At 38.5% G+C, this 26094-nt stretch overlaps 1 protein-coding gene across 1 annotated transcript; it reads left to right on the top strand.

The window, feature by feature from the left end:
* The first annotated feature begins 3407 nt into the window (after positions 1–3407).
* On the top strand, positions 3408–4531 carry LOC112096345. The gene is made up of 2 exons (XM_024179772.1): positions 3408–3595; positions 3766–4531. The coding sequence occupies exons 1-2, from the start codon at positions 3408–3410 to the stop codon at positions 4529–4531; spliced, it is 954 nt and encodes a 317-aa protein (XP_024035540.1).
* The last annotated feature ends 21563 nt before the right edge of the window (positions 4532–26094 follow it).

Here is a 26094-nt window from a genome sequence, read left to right as displayed (position 1 = left end):
CACTGCTCCTTAAAAAAAAAAAAGAAACAGAAATTAAATGAAAAATTGAAAACTTAAACAGCTAAACCTAATTCCCAAATCACAAAACCACCCACGCAACCCAGCCACGCGACCTGACGCACCACGCAACCCAGCCAAACCAACCCACGACCACAAACCACACACACAGGCCACAACCTGACGCACACGACGACTCACGCCATCGACAACACAAACGGAACGAACCCAGCCGGATCTTGATCAATGTCCAGTTGCCATTCACGACGAGCAGCTGACGGCGAAAGCAACCTCGCGATAGCCGACTTGTTCATTGTGTAAGGTTCCTGTCTTTATTGCATGATTGTCTAAGGAATTAAATGTGCAGTCTGTGATGAGCAAATCAAGAAGACGAAGTGAAAGGCTGCTGCAGAGAGATGAGCTCTCGACTTACCTATATTTGGATGTGTAATTATCATATAACACCCTGAGCTTTTGATAATGAAGCTAATGAAAGAATTGTGTAAGGACTTGTGTTTCATTAATTCTAGATTTCATTAATTTTTGGTAAAAATTGTCAAAAAGGTCCCAAATCCGAATACAATCCGAACCGATCCGAATCCGAACTTATCTGAAATATTCATCCGATCCGAATCCGATCCGAACTATTTCGGATCGGATTGGATCGGATTTGAAGTTCGGATTAAAATCGGATGGATTTTTTTCCAATCCGAATTATCCGAAATCCGATCGGATTCATCCGAACCTGATCCGAATCCGAAATTGCCCAGCCCTAGTTTCGAACCTCAAAATTGAAATTACAAATCCATTAACAATTAGTATAAACGAACCATCCTAACTCCAAATTTTCAAATGAACCAGTGAACTTAAACCCCCTTTCATATTTTGAATTAATCCACCGGTTCGTTTGAAATTACAAATTCATTAACAAAAGAATAAAAAATCCTTAAAATAAAGATTTTGAATTAATGTGACTTTTTTTGCATAATTTCATATTTTAATTGTATCATTCAATAAATGAATCTTAAACAAATAAACAAATCAGTGAGCCTAAACTGATATTCAATTTGTTTATTTAGTGAAATCAATCAAGTGGTCCATTTATTAAATGAATTAATTTTTCAAAACTAAACACTTTTGACGAATATTGACCTATATTGTCACCCTAGATGTAAATCATGTTTTATAAGAAAAAAATATAAAAAAGTTTATATGATTGAAGAAACTGTTGAATCATATTATTTAGGGAAATTATCAGGCATATATCCTTAAATGACACCAGTATCAAACGTGCTACAACACTTTTCAAGTGTATCACTCATATACCCTAAGTTGACAAAACACTTCTGACATCCACTGAATCTCCGCCCCGGCACGGATCGCTTCAGCTAAAGTGATATGAGCAGAACATGTGGGCTAACATGAGCCGACCAAAGATGAATACAACCAGGGAAACATACCGACCAGAGGTATATACTGAGCCGGCACTCATCCCCAGAGAAGCGGGAACATGATCCCACAGAATCGCGGTAGTTGCGCTTTTCCCAAAACCGTTGAAGGACGCGCGAGATCCACGTTTGCCCACAATGTAACAGTTAGAGTCCCATGAGGGGCTGCCACTACCCGAAAAAGGTGGGATGAAGGGCAAACGGAAACGTGGGGACAGCGGCTATAAAAGAGGAAGAAATCGATGAAGAAAGAGAGAGAAAAACTGAGAGAGGGAAAACGCTGCCAAATTGCAACCAGGCCATTTCCTTACAAATTTCTAACAAACTTCTTGAATCCAAATTACATTGTTTTCCCGTAAATACCTTGTGCTAACTTAGGCATCGGAGGGTTTACGCCGGCAAAACCACCGGCGTCTCTGACCCATTTTTGTGAACGCAGGTCTAGTGAGAGAAAGGAGGGTGATACCAGCCTTAGTGGTTCGAACAAACAATCGATAATATAAACGTTGGTGAAAGAATCTGGTCGGTCCAAGGGCGAGCAGATTTTAACATCAACATTTTGGCGCCGTCTGTGGGGAGCTGGATAAAAAGCTACCACCGAATCAGTAATTACCGGAGAAACAGCGAACGATTAGATATGGATGTGTCGAGAAAGGATGCTTTGAGGGAGGATAACGAAATTGTGGAGACAATCACTCTCCGGGAAATTGCAAACGAAGCGCGGGAGAGGATGATGCAAGACCGATTGGAACGGATGGAGAAACAAATGGAGACTCTCGCGACCATACTGTATGAGCTGAGGGATGAGCGGAGAAAGGATTGTGAAACCCCCGTGGGGAGAGATAATGTTGGAGCAGAACCCAGCTTCTGGAGGCATAGAGTTGAGGAAATCCCTCCGCCGGTAGACCAACTTAATGGGGTGCATCCCCACAGAAGCACTAGTCGGGCTTCAGGAGAACGAGTAGATGAAGGGAAGGACCAACCTCGCCCCGGACGGGTACCGGAGATTGATGGCCGAAGGGCCAGTATTGATGAAGGAGAGCTCAGACAGCGGTTGCAAAACGCTGAGCAGGAATGAGCTCAGATAGCTGCGCGTGATCCTGATCATGCCATAGAATTGGAGGAAGAAGTGCGCAGATTAGCGCAAGTGATAGAGGAGATACAGGGCAAGAGAAAGCCCCCGAGCTGAAGGATAATGCTAGATGAAGAATCTCCACTATCAGCTGTGATCATGGGTACCATAATCCCAAGAGATTTCTGCTTCCTCGACCTTAAATACTCCGGGCGAAGTGATCCACTGGTGCATATTGAACGTTTCAACGACGTGACGGGTGTGCAAGGGTTAACACCAGCCCAGAGATGTAGGGTGTTACCATTGACACTGGAAGGACGAGCCCGAGAATGGTACCGCAAGCTGCCACGAGGAAGTATCAGAGGGTACGAGCAGATGTGCCAAGAGTTGGCCGAACAGTTCCGGGAAGCAGTGGCCCTAGAGGATGATATGATGGAGCTAATAGGAATGAAGCAGGAGGAACAAGAATCCCTTCGGGATTTTGTAAAACGATACCACCGAGCCGTGCTTGATTTGGGGCCTTCAATCACCCGCAGACATTGAGGGGATTAAAGGAGGGAGTGAGGATAGGCCGGCTATGGTATAACCTGAGAAGTCCCTTGGTACAGAATTACTCAGCGGGGTATGAGCAGGCAAAGAGAGACATTGAAATTGAAGAGGAAAAGTCGGCGAGGATAAAAAGTGAACAGCTGGAGGAGCTGAGAAGAAAGGAAAGGAGAACCCCGAGTGGGAGCGGATCGGGAAAGCGAGCTGGGGAATCCTCAGCTATGGGCGGAATATCAGCTCGGTCCCGCCCTTACCCTGTAGCTCGGAGACCATAACAGTTCCAACACAGCCGAGCCCAACCTCCGCGTACTTCATTCTCGGAGCAGCAACGAGAATTCAGGCAGATGGCTGCCCGCCCTTATCACAACGCTCCCAGAGCGTTACATACAAGTGGTTCCAGGGCAGGAAGACCAGACCAGCTAGCGACTATACCAGCCCGAGATGACATTCAGGATAGCCGAGCAGTTCAACTGATAGACCAAAGCTTGGCATATAGACAGTACACTCCATTGAAGATCTCCATGGAGGAATTGTATGAGAGGATCGAATGACGAGACCTGCTGTACCCTCCAACCCCTATAACAAAACCGGCTCACCAACGGGATAAGAACAGATTCTGCAAGTTCCACGACACTCATGGTCACACAATCGACCAATGTCGTGACCTATAATAAAACCGGCTCACCGATGGGATAAGAACAGATTCTGCAAGTTCCACGACACTCATGGTCACACAATCGACCAATGTCGTGACCTGAAGATTCAGGTGGAAGACTTAGTGCGGAACCGGTACTTGGATGAGTATGTAGAGGGGGTGTCCTCGATCATCGAATCACAGTATACACGGGATGAAGAAGTTCAGAGGGGTCTGGGAGGTGAACAGCCGACCATCCATGTGATAGCTGGGGGGCCAACATTGGCTGGGGATTCGAATAGAGCACGGAAGAACTATGGGAGATACGCCATGACTGGCAAAGAGGTGCTTCTAAATTTGCCAGCGGCCAAGAAGGCGAAGGTACGGCAAGTTCCCATTATGTGGACGGAGGATGACGAGGAGGGTATTTTGTATCCTCATGAGGATGCACTAGTGATTAAAGCAATAGTGGCTAGCACAGAATTGCGGCGAATACTGGTGGACACGGGCAGTTCAGTTGACATTCTATTTAAGTCAGCCCTAGATGATATGGGGATTTCAGATTTAAAGCTGGAGCGGACGAATACATCCTTAAAAGGATTTGGAAGGGGACGATTAACTCCATTGGGGATCATTGAACTCCCAATTACTGTGGGGACAAAGCTGTTTGAAAGAACGGTGATGCTGGACTTCGTTGTGGTAGAGGAAAGAAGCCCTTATCAGATGATATTGGGGAGACCGTTCATGAGGATAAGCCAATGCGTTGTGTCAACGCATTATTTAGCGCTAAAGTACAGAGTAAATGGAGTGGTAGGCATTGTAAAAAGCGACTAGAGGATGGCAAGGAGCTGTTATGCTACAGCAGCCAAGGAGACATTACAGGTTACTTCTCTGGATAATCGAGGAGATTCTAAAAAGGGCCACCAAGAACCTGTTGAAAAGCTAGAAGAGATTGTTATATGCAGAAGCGACCCGAGCAGAGTGGTTAAGATCGGATCAGGACTGGTCGGGACAATAAAGGACGAGCTGGTAAAGTGCCTACAGTCCCATGTAGATATATTCGCCTGGTCTCACGGGGACATGCCAGGAATTGATCGCAGGGTAGCTTGCCACAAGTTGGCAATCAAGAAGGGGGCAAGGCCGGTGAGACAGAAGAGGAGATGCTTTAACCAGGAAAGGTACGAGGCCATAAACACCGAGGTGGAGAAGCTGTTGAAAGCAGGATTTATAAGGGAGGCCAAGTACCCGGATTAGATTTCTAATGTAGTACTGGTGAAGAAGGCCAACGGGAAGTGGAGAATGTGTGTGGACTTCACAGATCTTAATAAGGCGTGCCCGAAAGACAGTTTTCCTCTGCCAAAGATAGACCAATTGGTGGATTCGACAGCGGGTCATGTTGTGCAAATTTTAATGTACTCGCAAGCGCACGAATCTGTTGTAGTATAGACTAATGGTGACAAGTGTCGATCCTACGAGGAGGTGGATTTTAATTATATATAGAATTAATTTTGTAAATGGGTAGTTGGATTTATGGTGGAAATGATTTGGAATATGCTAATAATTAAATTAAAATGGCGAGAATAAATTCTAAAATTGGAATTGCAATTGAGAGAATAAATTGAAGAGAAAATCTATTAAATTGACGTACTTGGGTATCTGGATCCGTATCAACATGCATCATGGGCTAAATAATCCGTATTAATGCCAATTAAATCATGAGGGGGGAATCCACACCTCATGAACCACGCTCTAATCAATATGGTGCTAAGGGCTTACCGTGCCAAATAATAATAACCTTATACTAGAGAGCCGGTGTAACCAAGGCGGTACTAGACAAGATTAGTATTGTTTGTTGACGAGAAGTCAAAACATCCACAAAAACTAGAGGGGAAGAGAAAATAAATTTACCAAATTAAGCCCATGACACATGTTGAGACTTCACCTTCAACCCAAGCTTGAAAGAAAATTAGCCACTCATAATTGAACTATGGGCAAAATGGAAATTTATTAAAATACGAAGAAAATACAAGATGGAGAAGGAATTACAGAAAATGGATCCCAAAAATGGATTCAGAGATATCAAATTAGGGGGGAGAGGCCCCCTTTTTATAGATACATGGAGTAAATCATGGCCATCGGATTAAAAACAGTTTGGACGCTCAGGATTGCGCCACGTCATCAATTAACAGTCCACGGTTTGACCACGCGGATGAACAGTAACACGGTTTGACCCGACTTTGAACAGTAACGCGGTTTGACCCGGATGAACAGTAACGCGGTTTGGTTGAAAATAATCCTATGTGATGCATGCACCGTACGCGAGATTTTTCGTCCACTGATATGCTGCCACGTCACCATCAACAGTACATAAGAATTTTAGTCCAACAGGATCGTGACACCTCATCAGTCAATGCCACATCATCGGTCAATGCCACGTCATCATCCGTCAATGTGAACAGTGTGGTGAACAGTAACATATAAAGTACCGTACACGTGAATAGTACCGTACATGTGAATAGTGTCATTTTTCCTTTTATGCTCCTCCTAAGGTTTTTGACCATCCTGAGTTCAAAAGTGATGTCCGTTTTGCCGTCTGATTTCTCCTTTATTGTGAAATGACTATAATGCCCCTAAAATACATAAAATACTTAATTAAAATAAAACACATGTAATTAAATCACAAGAAGGTTAAATACATAAAAGTAAGGGTTGTTAGTAAGACTTGAAATGTAAAATGACGGTTTTCTCCTTTATAAATATGCATTTTCTAACATTCAACACACCCCCCAACCAACTTATTGCTAGTCTCTAGCAAATAAAGCGAAAACAAAATTCAAATTCAAAATGATTTTTTTTTTTTTAGAAACACTCGTGTTTATTCAATCAGATTAATGATAGCAATCAAATAAAAGTATAAGCATTATCTCCAGTCTAAAGCAACATCACACCCACATCAACCATCCACATGAATTAGCCCAGTAGACTTTGTTATAGCTACTTTCAAGAATGACATGTCAAACCCCAAAATCTCACTGGAAGTAGTGACACTCTCACAAATAAATTAAACCCAATAAAAATAGTCACTCCAATGAATGGTAATTGAGAGAGAAAATAATAAAGAAGTGATATCACATGCTCTCACCAAGATGAAATAAATATGCCCTCAGCTTAGAAATAATACGATCTCAAGTCAAATAAAATGTTAGTCAACCCACTTTATTTATCTTTTTTTTTTAATTATGCATCACTACATCTTTTTAGCCCATATAACTAGCTTCTACTTTGGACTATAGTTCCCTAAAATCAAGAAGGACTTTTATTAGGACGTAACGTAAGCTAGGGACATGGTTAACAAAGAAGGGAAATAAGGAAAACAAAGTGTATGTTTGAGAAAAATGCAGAGAATTTTTTTTTTGTTAGAAGTTGCAAGGTGGATTTCACCTATTATTGTTATTTTTATTCTTTTGAAACAACAACTTTTGTTTTGTTTTTGTTTTTTTTTTTTTGCTTTTATTTGGCACAACTTCACTGAACAAAATAATTATTTACATTTTTTCAAACATAAATAGGTGATGGACCTTATAAGACATCGGGTAATACTCCAAATCGGAGTGGGTCAAGATGATAAGCTGACAAAGAAAATGTTTTTTTTTTAAAGGTTCAAAAGGGTTAACTATGGATATATCACAAAAGGGATGGCTAAAAAGGCTCAAACGGGACAAAGATGGCCTTTCCATCGTCTTTTAGGGCTCTAAATAATCATCCATATCTACTAGTTAGATGGGCCTCCCAATGTAGAAACACACATTTTTTTTTTTAAGGGTTAACTCAAAAGAAATCTAAAGATCGTATATAAAATAATAAACTGTTAAGCTATATAAAGAATGGGCAAAAGGGTTACTCTCCAAGAAAAATGATAGGTTCAAAAACTCACTTGGTACTTATTATGACATGTTCATTCCTTCAAGCAACTCATATTTGTCTTTAACATCAACATGTAGAGTAGCAAACATAATGTAACATCACTTAAGACCAAAGATAATACAAATACTAAAATTTGAAATTAATTATGTCATCCAATGTTAAAACAAATCACACAATTTTTTTTTTAAACAAAATTCTACCCCTCAACCTATTCTAAACATGAAAGGAAAATATGCATGCAGAAATGTGAAAATGATGCAAAAAAAAAACAAATTAGAAAAAGTACACTTAAAATGATAGAAAAAGAAAATGGTTTTTTTTTTTTACTAAGAAGATGCGTTTCTAGAGGCACTACACTCCATATTCAGCCATCTTCGACTCAAAAGTTGGAAAATGTATATTCACAGAGGAGAAATTAAAAAGAAGAAAAATCAAAATCAAAACTTAATAAAGAAAAAGAAAATGTCTAATTTAATTTTTTTTTTTGAATTTTTTTTTTTTTTTAAACAATGAAGATGCGTTTCTAGAGTAACTACACTCCATATTCAGCCATCTTCAACACAAAAAGTTAGCAACAATTAGTTTCTACAACAAAAAATCAGTAAAAACCTAACCAAGATTCCACAATTGTCGACTATTCCCTCCCCCCAACCAGAATGAAACATTGTCCTCAATGTTTGAAAGGAAAAAAGTAAAGTTTAGAAGACATCACCTGGGTGGTGCAACACAGAAGAAAATATTTACAGGCGGAGAGTTAAATCTAATTTGTACTTCTTACTGCTGCTACTGTTACCATCATTATTTGGACGCTCCAACACAAAGGTCTAGGGGTCTGGCTCCGGTCTATAAGCTTGTAACAGATCAAGTAGCTCATTAGCAATGTGAGCACAAATAAAGAGTTTTTTCACATTAGCGGGAATGAAATAGTTTTTTATTGCATGGTTAAGAAATGCGATAAAGCCATCATAAAAGTTATTGACATTTAACAAACCGATGGGTTTCTGGTGGATGTGCAGATGGGCCCAAGATGCTAGTGTGATAAGTGCCTCTAGTGTTGCAAGATCTCCTGGAAGGAAAATAAAAGCATCAGCATGATTAAGCATTGCAGTTATTCTTTCTTGCATACCTGAGACGACTAACTCTTCTCCAGTTGATGAGTCCGACGAACTGCCCAATGGTGTTAGGACTCTTGGGATGATGCCTAACATTTGACTTCCTCTGATAAAAGCTGCTTCTGAGACCATTTTTGATAACCCTCAGTTACCTCCTCCATACACCAAGTGTAATTTTCTCGCTGCTATGCTTCGACCAAGATCTATGGCTGCCTCTACGAACTCTTTATGTTTGCCATAGGTAAATCCAGAAAGCACACAAATGTTCTTGACTTGTCTAGTTGGAGTAGCTGCCATTGGAATATTTCTCAAAAACAATTTGTGAGTGCTCGACAAAAGAAATCACATTTAAGAGTCTTGGTGACAGTGGGTCACAGTTGTGTATGAGGTAACATGTCAGTGTCAAATAACGCGTAAAACACATGGCTCGCATGTCAAAAAGGAAACAGTAAAAAGGAAAAAGTAAACAGTAATAAGAAAAAAAAACAGTAATAAAATTATTAAAGACAATAATGCACACAATAAAACAAAAATAACAGTAAAGTAAAAGGATATTTACAGGTAGTTGCAACTGTGGCTCACATCTTCCTCTGGTTTTACGTCCAGAAACGGCTTGAACACCCTCTATGGGTCGAGGATAGGCTTCCTATCCAGTTTTCTTATAAACTGGCAAACAGGGTCGTTTATAGTCAGATTCCCGAGACTATATCGTGCATGCTCTTTCTGGAATAATGACCATAACTGGAGAATCGCTCCTTGCACATATCCACTGGAATGCGTTTCAAGAGACAAAAGGATATTATCCAATGACTCCTTATTCAAGCCATCCCTAATGAATTGAATCTTATCTTCCCTGTTATCAGACATCATGCCTAAAGAACATGGGTTTTTATTGCAACTCATTCTGGCACACTTATGACAAGCAACAAAAATTCTTCGAGCTCGTCGTTTTCTTGCATAATTTCCTTTACCACAACCAGGCATGTATGCAATAAATTTTGGAGGTAACTCACCTGCCGATCGTACTTTAGCCTCGATTAACCAACGAATGTCAGCAGGTATGTTATTCCTCATGAGTAATCGCATGCGTTCGGACCGAGCTTTATAGATCGTAAGGAGGGCATTCTGAGGAAGTGAAGGGAATCGCTTGTGAAGCTTCGCTAGAATCTCATTTCTGTCCATACCTTCGCCTCAGAATATCAGTTATTATGGGAAACTGAAGTAACCGACTTGATTGTCACGGAGTACCGTTATCCGCCACTTCACCGGGGTAACAAACTAAAGCACACAAACAGAAAAACAAATTAAAACACACAAAGAAAATTAAAATCGTCCTCTTATTGAATTTACCTCAAGCTCCAACTGGATGTCGTAAACACTTCTCTCAATGTCTCTGAGTTGGCTTTCTAAACCCTCAACATAGGCTACTAACTCTGGTGGTTGTAGAGCCCAAATGCGATGTGTTTTACAAAATTGAATCTGCCTTTTGAGATGAGTTTTGACACGTTGAAGTGGTTTAAGAATGTTCAGGAGGAACGGTCTAAGTAAGGTACTCATGATTAAAAATGATAAAAGAAAACTTAATAATTAAACAAACACACTTATGCAAAAATAATTTCAATTAGCAGAAGAATAATATAAAGAAAGAAAAAAATCAAATCAACGAAAAGAGAAAAAAAAAATCAATTCAAATCTGGTGGGTCACTCAAATTTATTTCGGTGTCTTTTCCATGTGGTTGGTATTCTAGATATGGCTTTAATCTTTGACCATTAACTTTAAACGTGACACCGTTCTTTGGGTCCTTAATTTCAATTGCCCCATGTGGAAAAACAGTATGAACAATAAATGGGCCAAACCAACGAGAGCGTAACTTACTTGGGAATAGGTGCAAGCGAAAATTGAATAAAAGCACTTTCTGACCTGGAGTGAAAGATTTTCTCATAATTTGCTTGTCATGGAAGACTTTCATTCGTTGCTTGTAAATCTTGGCATTTTCGTATGCATCATTGCGAATTTCGTCAAGTTCTGTCAACTGTAATCTTCTTTCTGAGCTGGCTTGCTGCATGTCAAAATTGAATTTCTTGATGGCCCAATATGCACGATGCTCGAGTTCCACAGGTAGGTGGCAAGCTTTTCCATACACTAGCCTGTAGGGTGACATCCCAATCGGGGTCTTGAAAGCCGTTCTATATGCCCATAAGGCATCATCAAGTCTTAATGACCAATCTTTTCTGTCCGGCCTCACCGTCTTTTCTAATATGTGCTTTATTTCTCGATTGGAAATCTCAACTTGGCCATTGGTTTGCGGATGACACGGAGTTGCCACTTTGTGTGTGATTGAATACTTTGTCAAAAGAGCTTTGAATGCTTTGTTACAAAAGTGGGCACCACCATCACTAATTATTGCTCGAGGGAATCCAAAGCGTGAGACAATATTGCTTTTCAAAAATCCTATCACCACCTTGTGATCATTGATTCTGCATGGAATTGCTTCTACCCATTTCGATACATAGTCAACAGCAACCAATATGTATTGATGGCCAAAAGAAGGGGGAAAGGGTCCCATGAAGTCGATACCCCATACGTCAAAAATCTCAACCACTAAAATTGGATTTAGTGGCATCATGTTCCTTCGTGTAATGCTCCCCATTCGTTGACACCTATCACATGAAGAACAGAAAGTGTAAGCGTCTCGAAATATAGATGGCCAATAGAAACCACATTATAAAACTTTAGTCGCTGTTTTCTTAGCGCTGAAATGGCCTCCACAAACTTGTTCATGACATAATATGCATTTCTCTTCACTGCACATCTATTTTTCATATGGCCATCTTGATTGCAATAATGACATACAATTTTATTGTTAATAGATGTATTCTTCACAAAATAACTCTTGTAAAATTTTTGTTTCAAATTCGGTTTATAACTTATGCCACTTTTGTCAAATACACATTTTTGTGAGTTTAGCAAATTGTCCAACATCTTTTGCCCATTTGTGAATTTTAGCATAATTTCATTTAGTTCATTACTCTTCCTTCTAAGCATTTCATTCTCATTTTTCAAGTCATTCATGTGTGACTCTAAGTGCTCATGTGAAGTGCTAGAATTCTCAAATAATGCAATACTATCATGCAATGTTTTATTTTCTAATTCAAGGCATGTAATCTTTGCACTAAATGAATCATTTTCATTCTTAAGCTCTATCATCTTCTTTTTAAGACAAATATTCTTTTTACCAATCTTCATTAACTCATCATGCAAATCATTAAAAGCATCATGCAATTCATCATATGTAGGAAGAACACTTACCTCATCACGTTCATCACATGATTCTTCCCCTATGGCCATGAGAGCTAAATTTGTCATTTCTTGTTGCTCATTGTTGTGCAAATTTTAATGTACTCGCAAGCGCACGAATCTATTGTAGTGTAGATCAATGGTGACGAGTGTCGATCCCACGAGGAGGTGGATTTTAATTGTGTTGAATTAATTTTGTGAATGGGTGATTGGATTTGTGGTGGAAATGATTGGAATATGCTAAAACTTAAATTAAAATGGAGAGAATAAATTCTAAAATTGGTATTGAAATGGTGAGAATAAATTGAAGAGAATTCTATTGAAATGACGTACTTGGGTATCTGGATTTGTATCAACATGCATCATGGGCTAAATAATCCGTATTAATGCCAATTAAATCATGAGGGGGGAATCCACACCTCATGAACCACGCTCTAATCAATATGGTGCTAAGGGCTTATCGTGCCAAATAATAATAACCTTATACTAGAGGGCCGGTGAAACCAAGGAGGTACTAGACAAGATTAGTATTATTTGTCGACGAGAAGTCAAAACATCCACAAAAACTAGAGGGGAAGAGAAAATAAATTTACCAAATTAAGCCCATGACACATGTTGAGACTTCACCTTCAACCCAAGCTTGAAAGAAAATTAGCCACTCATAGTTGAACTAGGGGCAAAATGGGAATTTATTAAAATATGAAGAAAATACAAGATGGAGAGGGAATTACAGAAAATGGATCCCAAAAATGGATTCAGAGATATCAAATTAGGGGGGAGAGGCCCCCTTTTTATAGATACATGGAGTAAATCATGGCCATCGGATTAAAAACAGTTTGGACGCTCAGGATTGCGCCACGTCATCAGTCAACAGTCCACGGTTTGACCACGCGGATGAACAGTAACACGGTTTGACCCGACTTTGAACAGTAACGCGGTTTGACCCGGATGAACAGTAACGCGGTTTGGTTGAAAATAATCCTGTGTGATGCATGCACCGTACACGAGATTTTTCGTCCACTGATATGCTGCCACGTCACCATCAACAGTACATAAGAATTTTAGCCCAACAGGATCGTGACACCTCATCAGTCAATGCCACATCATCGGTCAATGCCACGTCATCGATCCGTCTATGTGAACAGTGTCGTGAACAGTAACGTAGACAGTACCGTATACGTGAATAGTACCGTACATGTGAATAGTGCCATTTTTCCTTTTATGCTCCTCCTAAGGTTTTCGACCGTCCTGAGTTCAAAAGTGATGTCCGTTTTGCCGTCTGATCTCTCCTTTATTGTGAAATGGCTATACTGCCCCTAAAATACATAAAATACTTAATTAAAATAACACACACGTAATTACATCACAAGAAGGTTAAATACATAAAAGTAAGGGTTGTTAGTAAGACTTGAAATGTAAAATGACGGTTTTCTCCTTTATAAATATGCATTTTCTAACACTCAACACACCCCCCAACCAGCTTATTGCTAGTCCCTAGCAAATAAAGCGAAAACAAAATTCAAATTCAAAATGATTTTTTTTTTTTTTTTAGAAACACTCGTATTTATTCCATCAGATTAATGATAACACTCAAATAAAAGTATAAGCATTATCTCCAGTCTAAAGCAACATCACACCCACATCAACCATCCATATGAATTAGCCCAGTAGACTTTGTTTTAGCTACTCTCAAGAATGACATGTCAAACCCCAAAATCTCACTGGAAGTAGTGACACTCTCACAAATAAATTAATCCCAATAAAAATAGTCACTCCAATGAATGGTAATTGAGAGAGAAAATAATAAAGAAATGATATCACATGCTCTCACCAAGATGAAATAAATATGCCCTCAGCTTAGAAATAATACGATCTCAAGTCAAATAAAATGTTAGTCAACCCACTTTATTTATCTTTTTTTTTTTTATGCATCACTACATCTTTTTAGCCCATATAATTAGCTTCTACTTCAAACTATAGTTCCCTAAAATCAAGAAGGACTTTTATTAGGACGTAACGTAGGCTAGGGATATGGCTAACAAAGAAAGGAAATAAGGAAAACAAAGTGTATGTTTGAGAAAAATGCAGATTTTTTTTTTTTTTGGAAGTTGCAAGGTGGATTTCACCTATTATTGTTATTTTTATTCTTTTGAAACAACAACTTTTGTTTTGTTTTGTTTTTTTTTTTTTTTGCTTTTATTTGGCATAACTTCACTGAACAACATAATTATTTACATTTTCTCAAACATAAATAGGGATGGAACTTAAAAGACATTGGGTAATACTCCAAATCGGAGTGGGTCAAGATGATAAGTTGACAAAGAAAAGGTTTTTTTTTTTTTTTTTTAAAGGCTCAAAAGGGGTAACTATGGATATTTAATAACAAGGATGGCTAGAAAGGCTCAAACGGATCAAAGATGGCCTTTCCATCGTCTTTTAGGGCTCTAAATAATTATCCATATCTACTAGTTAGATGGGCCTCCCAATGTAGTAACACACATTTTTTTCTTTTTTTTTTTAATTTTACCATTTTTTTTAAAGGGTTAACTCAAAAGAAATCTAGAGATCGTGTATAAAATAATAAACTGCTAAGCTGTATAGAGAATGGGCAAAAGGGTTACTCTCCAAGAAAATGATAGGCTCAACAACTCACTTGGCACTTATTTATGACATGTTCATTCCTTCAAGCAACTCATATTTGTCTCCGACATCAACATGTAAAGTAGCAAACATAGCGTAACATCACTTAAGACCAAAGATAATACAAATACTAAAATTTGAAATTAATCATGTCATCCAATGTTAAAACAAATAACACAATTTTTTTTTTTTTAACAACATTCTACCCCCCAACCTATTCTAAGCATGAAAGGAAAATATGCATGCAGAAATGCGAAAATGATGTAGAAAAACTAATTAGAAAAGTTACACTTAAAATGATAGGAAAAGAAAATGGTTTTTTTTTTTTAAAGATGCGTTTCTAGAGGCACTACACTCCATATTCAGCCATCTTCGACTCAAAAGTTGGAAAATGTATATTTATAGAGGAGAAAATAAAAAGAAGAAGAAAAATGAACATCAAAACTTAATAAAGAAAAAGAATTTTTATTATTTTTTTTTTCGAACAATGAAGATGCGTTTCTAGAGTAACTACACTCCATATTCAGCCATCTTCAACACAAAAAGTTAGCAACAGTTAGTTTCTACAACAAAAAATTAGTAAAAACTTAACCAAGATTCCACAATTGTCGACTATTCCCTCCCCCCAACCTGAACGAAACATTATCCTCAATGTTTGAAAGGAAATAAGTAGAGTTTAGAAGACATCACCTGGGTGGTGCAACACAGAAGAAAATATTTACAGGCGGAGAGTTAAATCTAATTTGTACTTCTTACTGCGGCTACTGTTACCATCATTAGTTGGTCGCTCCAACACAAAGGTCCAGGGGTCTGGCTCCGGTTTATAAGCTTGTAACATATCAAGTAGCTCATTAGCAGTGTGAGCACAAATAAAGAGTTTTTTCACATTAGAAGGAATGAAATAGTTTTTTATTGCATGGTTAAGAAATGCGATAAAGCCATCATAAAAGTTATTGACATTTAACAAACCGATGGGTTTCTGGTGAATGTGTAGATGGGCCCAAGATGCTAGTGTCATAAGTGCCTCTAGTGTTGCAAGATCTCCTGGAAGGAAAATAAAAGCATCAGCATGATTAAGCATTTCAGTTATTCTTTCTTGCATACCTGAGACGACTAACTCTTCTCCAGTTGATGAGTCAGACGAACTGCCCAATGGTTTTAGGACTCTTGGGATGATGCCTAACACTTGACTTCCTCTGATAAAAGCTGCTTCTGAGACCATTTTTGATAACCCTCGGTTACCTCCTCCATACACCAAATGTAATTTTCTCGCTGCTATGCTTCGACCAAGATCTATAGCTGCCTCAATGAACTCTTTATGTTTGCCATAGGTAAATCCAGAAAGCACACAAATGTTCTTGAATTGTCTATTGGGAGTAGCTGCCATTGTGATACTTCTCGAAAACAATTTGTGAGTGCTTGACAAAAAGGAAATCACATTTAAGAATCTTGGTGACAGTGGATCACAGTTATGTATGAGGTAACATGTCAGTGTCAAATAACGCGTAAAGCACGTGGCTCGCTAGTCAAAAAGGAAACAGTAAAAGGGAAAAAGAAAACAGTAATAAGGAAAAAGCAAACAGTAATAAAATTTTTAAAGACAATAATGCACACAATAAAACAATAGTGAAATAAAATAACAGTAAAGTGAAAGGATATTTACAGGTAGTTGCGACTGTGGCTCACATCTTCATCTGGTTCTACGTCCAAAAACGGCTTGAACGCCCTCTATGGGTCGAGGATAGGCTTCCTATCCAGTTTTCTTATAAACTGGCAAACAAGGTCGTTTATAGTCAGATTCCCGAGACTATATCGTGCATGCTCTTTCTGGAATAATGGCCATAACTGGAGAATCGCTCCTTGCACATATCCACTGGGATGCGTTTCAAGAGACAAAAGGATATCATCCAATGACTCCTTATTCAAGCCATCCCTAATGAATTGAATCTTATCTTCCCTGTTATCAGACACCATTCCTAAAGAACATGGGTTTCTATTGCAACTCATTCTGGCACACTTATGACAAGCAACAGAAATTCTTCGAGCTCGTCGTTTTCTTGCATAATTTCCTTTACCACAACCAGGCATGAATGCAATAAATTTTGGAGGTAACTCACCTGCCGATCGTACTTTAGCCTCGATTAACCAACGGATGTCAGCAGGTATGTTATTCTTCATGAGTAATCGCATGCGTTCGGACCGAGCTTTATAGATCATAAGGAGGGCATTTTGAGGAAGTGAAGGGAATCGCTTGTGAAGCTTCGCTAGAATCTCGTTTCTGTCCATACTTTCGCCTCAGAATGTCAGTTATTGTGGGAAACTGAAGTAACCGACTTGATTGTCACGGAGTACCGTTATCCGCCACTTCACCGGGGTAACAAACTAAAGCACACAAACAGAAAAACAAATCAAAACACACAAAGAAAATTAAAATCGTCCTCTTATTGAATTTACCTCAAGCTCCAACTGGATGTCGTAAACACTTCTCTCAATGTCTCTGAGTTGGCGTTCTAAACCCTCAACATAAGCTACTAACTCTGGTGGTTGTAGAGCCCAAATGCGTTGTGTTTTACAAAATTGAATCTGCTTTTTGAGATGAGTTTTGACACGTTGAAGTGGTTTAAGAATGTTCAGGAGGAACGGTCTAAGTATGGTACTCATGATTAACAATGATAAGAAAAAAAAACTTAATGGTAAAACAAACACACTTATGCAAAAATAATTTCAATTAGCAAAAGAATAATAAAAAGAAAGAAAGAAAAATCAAATCAACAAAAAGAAAAAATCAATTCAAATCTGGTGGGTCACTCAAATTTATTTCGGTGTCTTCTCCATGTGGTTGGTATTCTAGATATGGCTTTAATCTTTGACCATTAACTTTAAACGTGACACCGTTCTTTGGGTCCTTAATTTCAATTGCCCCATGTGGAAAAACAGTATGAACAATAGGGACCAGACCAACGAGAGCGTAACTTACCTGGGAATAGGTGCAAGCGAGAATTGAATAAAAGCACTTTCTGACCTGGAGTGAACGATTTTCTCATAATTTGCTTATCATGGAAGACTTTCATTCGTTGCTTGTAAATCTTGGTATTTTCGTATGCATCATTGCGAATTTCTTCAAGTTCTGCCAGCTGTAATCTTCTTTCTGAGCTGGCTTGCTGCATGTCAAAATTGAATTTCTTAATAGCCCAATATGCACGATGCTCGAGTTCGACAGGTAGGTGGCAAGCTTTTCCATACACTAGCCTGTAGGGTGACATCCCAATCGGGGTCTTGAAAGCCGTTCTATATGCCCATAAGGCATCATCAAGTCTTAATGACCAATCTTTTCTGTCCGGCCTCACCGTCTTTTCTAATATGTGCTTTATTTCTCGATTGAAGATCTCAACTTGGCCACTGGTTTGCGGATGATACGGGGTCGCCACTTTGTGTGTGATTGAATACTTTGTCAAAAGAGCCTTGAATGCTTTGTTACAAAAGTGGGCACCACCATCACTGATTATCGCTCGAGGGAATCCAAAGCGTGAAACAATGTTGCTTTTCAAAAATCCTATCACCACTTTGTGATCATTGGTCCTACATGGAATTGCTTCTACCCATTTCGAGACGTAGTCAACACCAACCAATATGTATTGATGGCCAAAAGAAGGGGGAAAGGGTCCCATGAAGTCGATACCCCATACGTCAAAAATCTCAACCACTAAAATTGGATTTAGTGGCATCATGTTTCTTCGTGTAATGCTCCCCATTCGTTGACACCTATCACATGAAGAACAGAAAGTGTAAGCATCTCGAAATATAGTTGGCCAATAGAAACCACATTGTAAAACTTTTGTAGCTGTTTTCTTAGCACTGAAATGGCCTCCACACGCTTGTTCATGGCAGAATGAAAGAATATTCTGAATTTCATTTTCAGGGACACATCGTCTAACAATTTGGTCTGCACAATACTTGAACAAATATGGGTCATCCCAAAAGAAATTCTTTATTTCTGCAAAGAATTTAGCCTTATCTTGCTTGGTCCAATGCCCTGGAAGTTTACCTGTAACAAGATAATTAACTATATCAGCATACCAAGGTAATACTTCCACATTCATTAATTGTTCATCTGGAAATGACTCATTCAATGGTAATGATTCTGTAATTGTGTCAAAATGGAGAGGAGAGAGGTGGTCCGCCACAACATTCTCTGTGCCTTTCTTATCTTTGAATTCCAAGTCAAATTCCTGCAAAAGTAATACCCAACGAATTAGTCTAGCTTTTGCATCTTTCTTTGTGAGAAGATATTTAAGAGCAGCATGATCTGTGAATATAATTATTTTACAACCAATGAGATAAGATCGAAATTTTTCCAATGCAAACACTACTGCTAGCATTTCTTTTTCAGTAGTTGAATAGTTCAACTGTGCATCATTCAATGTCATACTAGCATAGTAAATAACATGAGGAATTCGATCAACTCTTTGTCCTAAAACTGCTCCTACTGCATAATCAGATGCATCACACATAAGCTCAAATGGTAAGCTCCAGTTTGGGGCCTGAATGATGGGTGATGATGTCAACAATTGCTTTAATTTTTCAAAAGCCATAAGACATGAATCATTAAAGATAAAAGGTACATCCTTAGCAAGTAAATTGCATAAGGGTCTAGAAACTTTGCTAAAATCTTTAATGAAACGTCTATAGAAACCAGCATGCCCAAGGAAAGATCTTACTGCTCTGACTGTTTTAGGTGGAGGGAGATTAGAAATGAGATCCACCTTGGCTTTGTCAACCTCAATACCTTTGCTCGAAATGATGTGACCGAGAACAATACCTTGTTTTACCATAAAATGGCACTTCTCCCAATTTAAGACTAAGCTCTTCTCGGTACATCTCTGCAGAACTAGCGTTAGATGATGTAAACATTGATCAAACGAGTCACCAAAGACAGAAAAGTCATCCATAAAGACTTCAAGGAATCGTTCAACCATATCAGAAAAAATGCTCAACATACATCGTTGAAATGTAGCAGGTGCATTACATAATCCAAATGGCATTCTCCTATATGCAAATGTGCCAAAAGGGCAAGTGAAAGTAGTTTTCTCTTGATCTTTTGGTGCTATGGGGATCTGATTATATCCTGAGTAGCCATCTAGAAAGCAATAAAATTCATGACCTGCTAATCTATCAAGCATTTGATCAATAAATGGTAAAGGAAAATGGTCTTTACGTGTGACAGAATTCAATTTTCTATAATCAATGCATACACGCCATCCTGTAGTTACTCTAGTGGGTATCAATTCATTATCTGCATTCGTAACTACTGTGACTCCTGACTTTTTGGGGACAACTTGTACAGGACTGACCCATGAACTATCAGAAATTGGGTAAATGATACCTGCGTCTAATAGCTTAAGGACTTCTGTTCTAACAACTTCTTTCATATTAGGATTTAACCGACGTTGCATTTCCCTAGTAGATTTAGCATTTTCATCAAGGTGAATGTAATGCATGCAATCTGCAGGGTTTATACCTTTTATGTCTGCTATGGTCCATCCTAATGCCCCTTTATGCTCTTTCAAAACATCCAACAACTTACCTTTTTGTTCGTCATTAAGGGATGATGAGATGATTACCGGCAGAGAACTTTCTTCTCCCAAAAACGCATATTCTAATGTGTTGGGCAATGGTTTGAGCTCAAGTTTCGGTGGTGATTCTGATGATGTGATGAGTTTCTTCTCTGATGGTGCTAGTTGTTCAACTCTTGACTTCCATTTATTAGTGTCCATGGATGGTGTTGAGTCAAGTAGGGCGTTGACCTCATTGACTGATCTGTCAATATCAAAATCCAAACCAAAGTGAGTTAAACATGTTTGTAAAGGATCATCACTAAGGTTTGAAAGAAAAGTATTATCAACTATTGTTTCTATTAAATCCACATCAACAATTCCATCATCTGCACTGTGAGGTTGTTTGACAATGTTGAAAATGTTTAGCTCCATAGTCATGTTGCCGAAGGACAATTGCATATTTCCGGTCCTACATTGAATATGAGCATCTGCAGTTGCCAAGAAAGGTCGGCCAAGAATAATGGGGATGTGCTTCCTTGAGTCCTGTATTGGTTGAGTGTCAATTACAATGAAATCAACAGGAAAATAAAACTTGTCTACCTGGATAAGCACGTCCTCCACAATACCACGAGGTATTTTTGTGGACCGATCTGTAAGTTGTAACACCACTGGAGTTGGGTGTAATTCTCCCAGTCCAAGTTTCACAAACACTGAATAAGGTAACAGATTTACACTAGCTCCTAAATCCAACAAAGCATTCTCAATTGTGTGGTTCCCTATACTACATGAGATAGTGGGGGAGCCAGGGTCTTTGCATTTTAAAGGAATTTTATGTTGGAGTATAGAACTAACGTTTTCTGTTAAAAATGCCTTCTTTTGAACATGCATATTTCTCTTTTTAGTACAAAGGTCTTTAAGAAACTTGGCATAAGATGGAACTTGTTTAATAGCATCAAGCAAAGGGATATTAACACTTACCTATTTGAAGATTTCGAGAATCTCACCTGTGGATTTTCCCTTCTTTCCTTTCGCTAACCTTTGAGGAAATGGAGCTTTCGGAACGTATTCTCGTGGGTTGGTTTCTTCTTTCTCCTCCGGTGATGAGTCTTCAACATTCACAGGTACAATTTGATTTTCTTTGGTTACCGGCATCTCCACTTTGTTGTCGACTTCTTTTCCTTTTCGCAAGGTCATAACTGCTTTGACCTCTCCATGTTGCTGTGGTGAACTGGTACTTGCTTCATGTACTCCTTTAGGATTAGGCACTGGTTGACTTGGAAACTTGCCTTTCTCAACAGTCATTGCCAAGGTCTGAACTGAAGAAGCAAGTTGTCCCACCATCTTCTCCAGGCTTAAAACTGATTGGGCTTGTGAGTTGAAGCCCGCTTTCAACTCATTTCGTAATCCATCAATGGTGCGGTTCTGTTGCTCAATCGTGGAGTGAGTAACATTCCTAAAATTCTGAAATGCATCCTCCCATGGTCTGGGTTGAGAATAATTCTGGTTTTGATTGAATGGTCTAAATGGGGGCTGAGAGGCTTGAGGATTTTGAGGAATTTGTTGCATTGGTGGAGCTGGAGCTGCTGGTCCATTCTGTTGGAATCCTTGAGACCATGAAAAATTGGGGTGGTCTCTCCATCCAGAGTTATATGTGTTGGAGTATGGGTTGTAATTAGATGGCTTTCTCATTACACCTATGGCATTGGCTTGATCTGGATATGAGTCAGGGTCATGTGATTCTGTTGATTTAGCAGTCGATAACGATGCTATTTGTCGAGCAAGACCTTCAACCATCTCCTTGACTTCTTTGATTCCCGAAGTTGACTCGCCAATGTGAACCTCATTCACTCCTTTAATCCTTCTAGTATTCCTGAGTGATCGACTCCGTTGTTGGGAATTGTCCGCTTGTCGCTGGAAAAACTCCCAAATTTCTGATGCACTTTTTGACATTAGCTCTCCTCCACTTGTTGCCATTAGCCATTCTTGCACATTCGGCAATAATCCCTCCAAAAAGTATTGACATTGGTGCCATTTTTCGTACCCATGATGTGGACACTTCAAGAGTAGCCCATTGAATCGCTCCCAAGTTTCGAAAAACTGCTCGTCCTCTCTTTGTGTGAACTCTGAAATTTCCCTGCGAATAGCATTGGTTTTATGCACTGGGAAATATTTATTCAAAAATTTAGTTACCATTTGTTCCCATGATGAAATGCTATTAGCAGGTAAAGTATTTAACCATGAACGAGCTCTATCTTTTAAAGAAAATGGGAATAATCTGAGTTTAACATCATCGTCTGAAAAATTCTCATATTTAAATGTTTGACAAATGGCATGAAAATCATTCAGATGATTATATGGGTCCTCATTTTCTAAGCCATAGAATGTGGGGAGACAATTTAGCACACTAGGTTTTAGTTCAAAGCTCCTAGCAGCTACATTTGGGTATCTTATGCATGACGTGCTCAAATTAGCTAAGGGACTAAAATAGTCCTTAAATGGCCTCTCCTGTGGTGCTTGTAAATCCATTTTATTTTTAACGTGTTTGTGTGTGCGAAGTGTTTTTTCTAATTCAAGGTCTATAGGTTCAAGATTAGGTAATAATGACCTACGACCATGCATACAAAACAAATAAAATAAAAATAAAGATGCAAACAAAACAAAAAATAAAGATGGGAACAAAACAAATAAAAAATAAAGATAAGGGAGAAATTATGATACTAACCTTATTGCGCTATTACAACCTTACTATAAAAATACACAAAAACAAATACGTGAAATTAACTAAAAATTAAATTAATAAAATAAACAAAAATTACAAAGAAAAAATAAATTGAAAATTAAATTACAGAATTTTAAAGAAGAGAAAAAGAAAAGAAATACTAACCTTTAAATGTAGATTTACTCTCTTTTTTTTTTAATAAGAAAAAAAAAATACAAGAAAACAAATAAAAGAAATTATTCACAAAAATTAATTCTATGAATTAAAATTACTTACCTCCCCGGCAACGGCGCCAAAAACTTGTTGTGCAAATTTTAATGTACTCGCAAGCGCACGAATCTATTGTAGTGTAGATCAATGGTGACGAGTGTCGATCCCACGAGGAGGTGGATTTTAATTGTGTTGAATTAATTTTGTGAATGGGTGATTGGATTTGTGGTGGAAATGATTGGAATATGCTAAAACTTAAATTAAAATGGAGAGAATAAATTCTAAAATTGGTATTGAAATGGTGAGAATAAATTGAAGAGAATTCTATTGAAATGACGTACTTGGGTATCTGGATCCGTATCAACATGCATCATGGGCTAAATAATCCGTATTAATGCCAATTAAATCATGAGGGGGGAATCCACACCTCATGAACCACGCTCTAATCAATATGGTGCTAAGGGCTTATCATGCCAAATAATAATAACCTTATACTAGAGGGCCGGTGAAACCAAGGCGGTACTAGACAAGATTAGTATTATTTGTCGACGAGAAGTCAAAACATCCACAAAAACTAGAGGGGAAGAGAAAATAAATTTACCAAATTAAGCCCATGACACATGTTGAGACTTCACCTTCAACCCAAGCTTGAAAGAAAATTAGCCACTCATAGTTGAACTAGGGGCAAAATGGGAATTTATTAAAATATGAAGAAAATACAAGATGGAGAGGGAATTACAGAAAATGGATCCCAAAAATGGATTCAGAGATATCAAATTAGGGGGGAGAGGCCCCCTTTTTATAGATACATGGAGTAAATCATGGCCATCGGATTAAAAACAGTTTGGACGCTCAGGATTGCGCCACGTCATCAGTCAACAGTCCACGGTTTGACCACGCGGATGAACAGTAACACGGTTTGACCCGGATGAACAGTAATGCGGTTTGGTTGAAAATAATCCGCGGTTTGGTTGAAAATAATCCTGTGTGATGCATGCACCGTACACGAGATTTTTCGTCCACTGATATGCTGCCACGTCACCATCAACAGTACATAAGAATTTTAGCCCAACAGGATCGTGACACCTCATCAGTCAATGCCACATCATCGGTCAATGCCACGTCATCGATCCGTCTATGTGAACAGTGTCGTGAACAGTAACGTAGACAGTACCGTATACGTGAATAGTACCGTACATGTGAATAGTGCCATTTTTCCTTTTATGCTCCTCCTAAGGTTTTCGACCGTCCTGAGTTCAAAAGTGATGTCCGTTTTGCCGTCTGATCTCTCCTTTATTGTGAAATGGCTATACTGCCCCTAAAATACATAAAATACTTAATTAAAATAACACACACGTAATTACATCACAAGAAGGTTAAATACATAAAAGTAAGGGTTGTTAGTAAGACTTGAAATGTAAAATGACGGTTTTCTCCTTTATAAATATGCATTTTCTAACACTCAACACTCATCACCATCACTTGTTTCCTCATCACTATCATCCCATGTGGCCACCATAGCCTTCTTCTTGAATTTGTTGAGAAGAGAACATTCCGGTCGTATGTGTCCGGGCTTCTTGCATTCATAACAAGTGATTGGCTCCTTCTTCTCCTTCTTATTCTTGTAGCCTCTAAACTTTCTCTGCTCATTATTCTTCTTGTAAAATTTTCTGAATCTTGTAGCCAACATAGCCAGCTCCTCATCATCCATTTCGCTTTCCTCATCACTCTTACGTTTTGAAGCCTTGAGAGCAATGTTCTTCTTCTTTTCCTCATGCCCTTTTTCAGCTGCCAAATCTTCTTCATATGAAATAAAAGAGCCAATCAAATCATCAATAGGTAACACATTTAAATCCTTGGCTTCCTCAATGGCGGTTCTTTTTGGTCTCCATTCCTTAGGTAGAGACCTAATGATTTTCTTGACTTTTTCGCTATTTGAAAAAGTCTTTCCTAGGGCTCCTAGAGTATTTACTATGTCCGTGAATCTAGTATACATAGAGTACACATTTTCATTTTGTTCCATTTGGAACAATTCGTATTGTCGAGTGTACCTACTTATTTTAGATTCTTTAACTTGGTTCGTGCCTTCATAGACAACCTCAAGTTTGTGCCAAATCTCATTAGCACTTTCGCAACTAGACACTCTATGAAACTCTTTCTTATCTAAAGCACAAAACAAGGCATTCATGGCCTTGGAATTTAGAGAAACTTTTCTCTTTTCGAAATCATTCCAATCCCGTAAAGGTTTTGGAATATCTTCTCCTACTTCATTTTTAGTCAAAGGCATGAAAGGACCATCATTAACGATTTCCCAAATCTCATAATCTAAAGCTTGCAAGTAAATTCTCATCCTAGTTTTCCAATATGGGTAATCGTTTCCATCAAAGTAAGGTGGTCTAGTGGTGGACTGCCCTTCCCTAAATATAGAATCATTTTGAGTTGCCATTGATCTTTAACTCTAGATGGTTAAATCTAAATAAGAGCACCTAGCTCTAATACCAAATGAAATATAAGTGTGCAACCCAAGAGGGGGGTGAATTGGAAATTTAAAAATAAACCTAGCAAATCCACACAAGCAGCAATCTAATGCCTTAATAAAAATTGAAAGCAATAAGTTTAATAAAGGCACAATAATTAAAGAGTGAGGGAGAAGAGAAACAAACACACGAATTTTTACGTGGTTCGGCAATCCCCGCCTACGTCCACACCTCCAAGCAATCCAAGCTTGAGGATTTCACTATCCAAGCCTTTCCGAGGCTTCAACCGATTACAATTGACTTCTAGGTGTCAATAAACCTTTACAACAAAGAGATTATCTCCCAATCTCTTCACTCAAGTGTCTCACACACTCAAACTCTTACAAATGAAATGAATAAATGAAATTTACAATCAAACTCACTCAATGAGTAGATATTCAAAGATGAAGAACAATGAATAAT

This window comes from Citrus clementina, unplaced genomic scaffold (genome assembly GCF_000493195.1).
Source record: "Citrus clementina cultivar Clemenules unplaced genomic scaffold, Citrus_clementina_v1.0 scaffold_8, whole genome shotgun sequence".
In the NCBI taxonomy this organism is placed as follows: Eukaryota; Viridiplantae; Streptophyta; class Magnoliopsida; order Sapindales; family Rutaceae; genus Citrus; species Citrus x clementina.
Note: the sequence above shows the minus strand (reverse complement) of the source record. Positions and strands in the feature narration are given on the sequence as shown.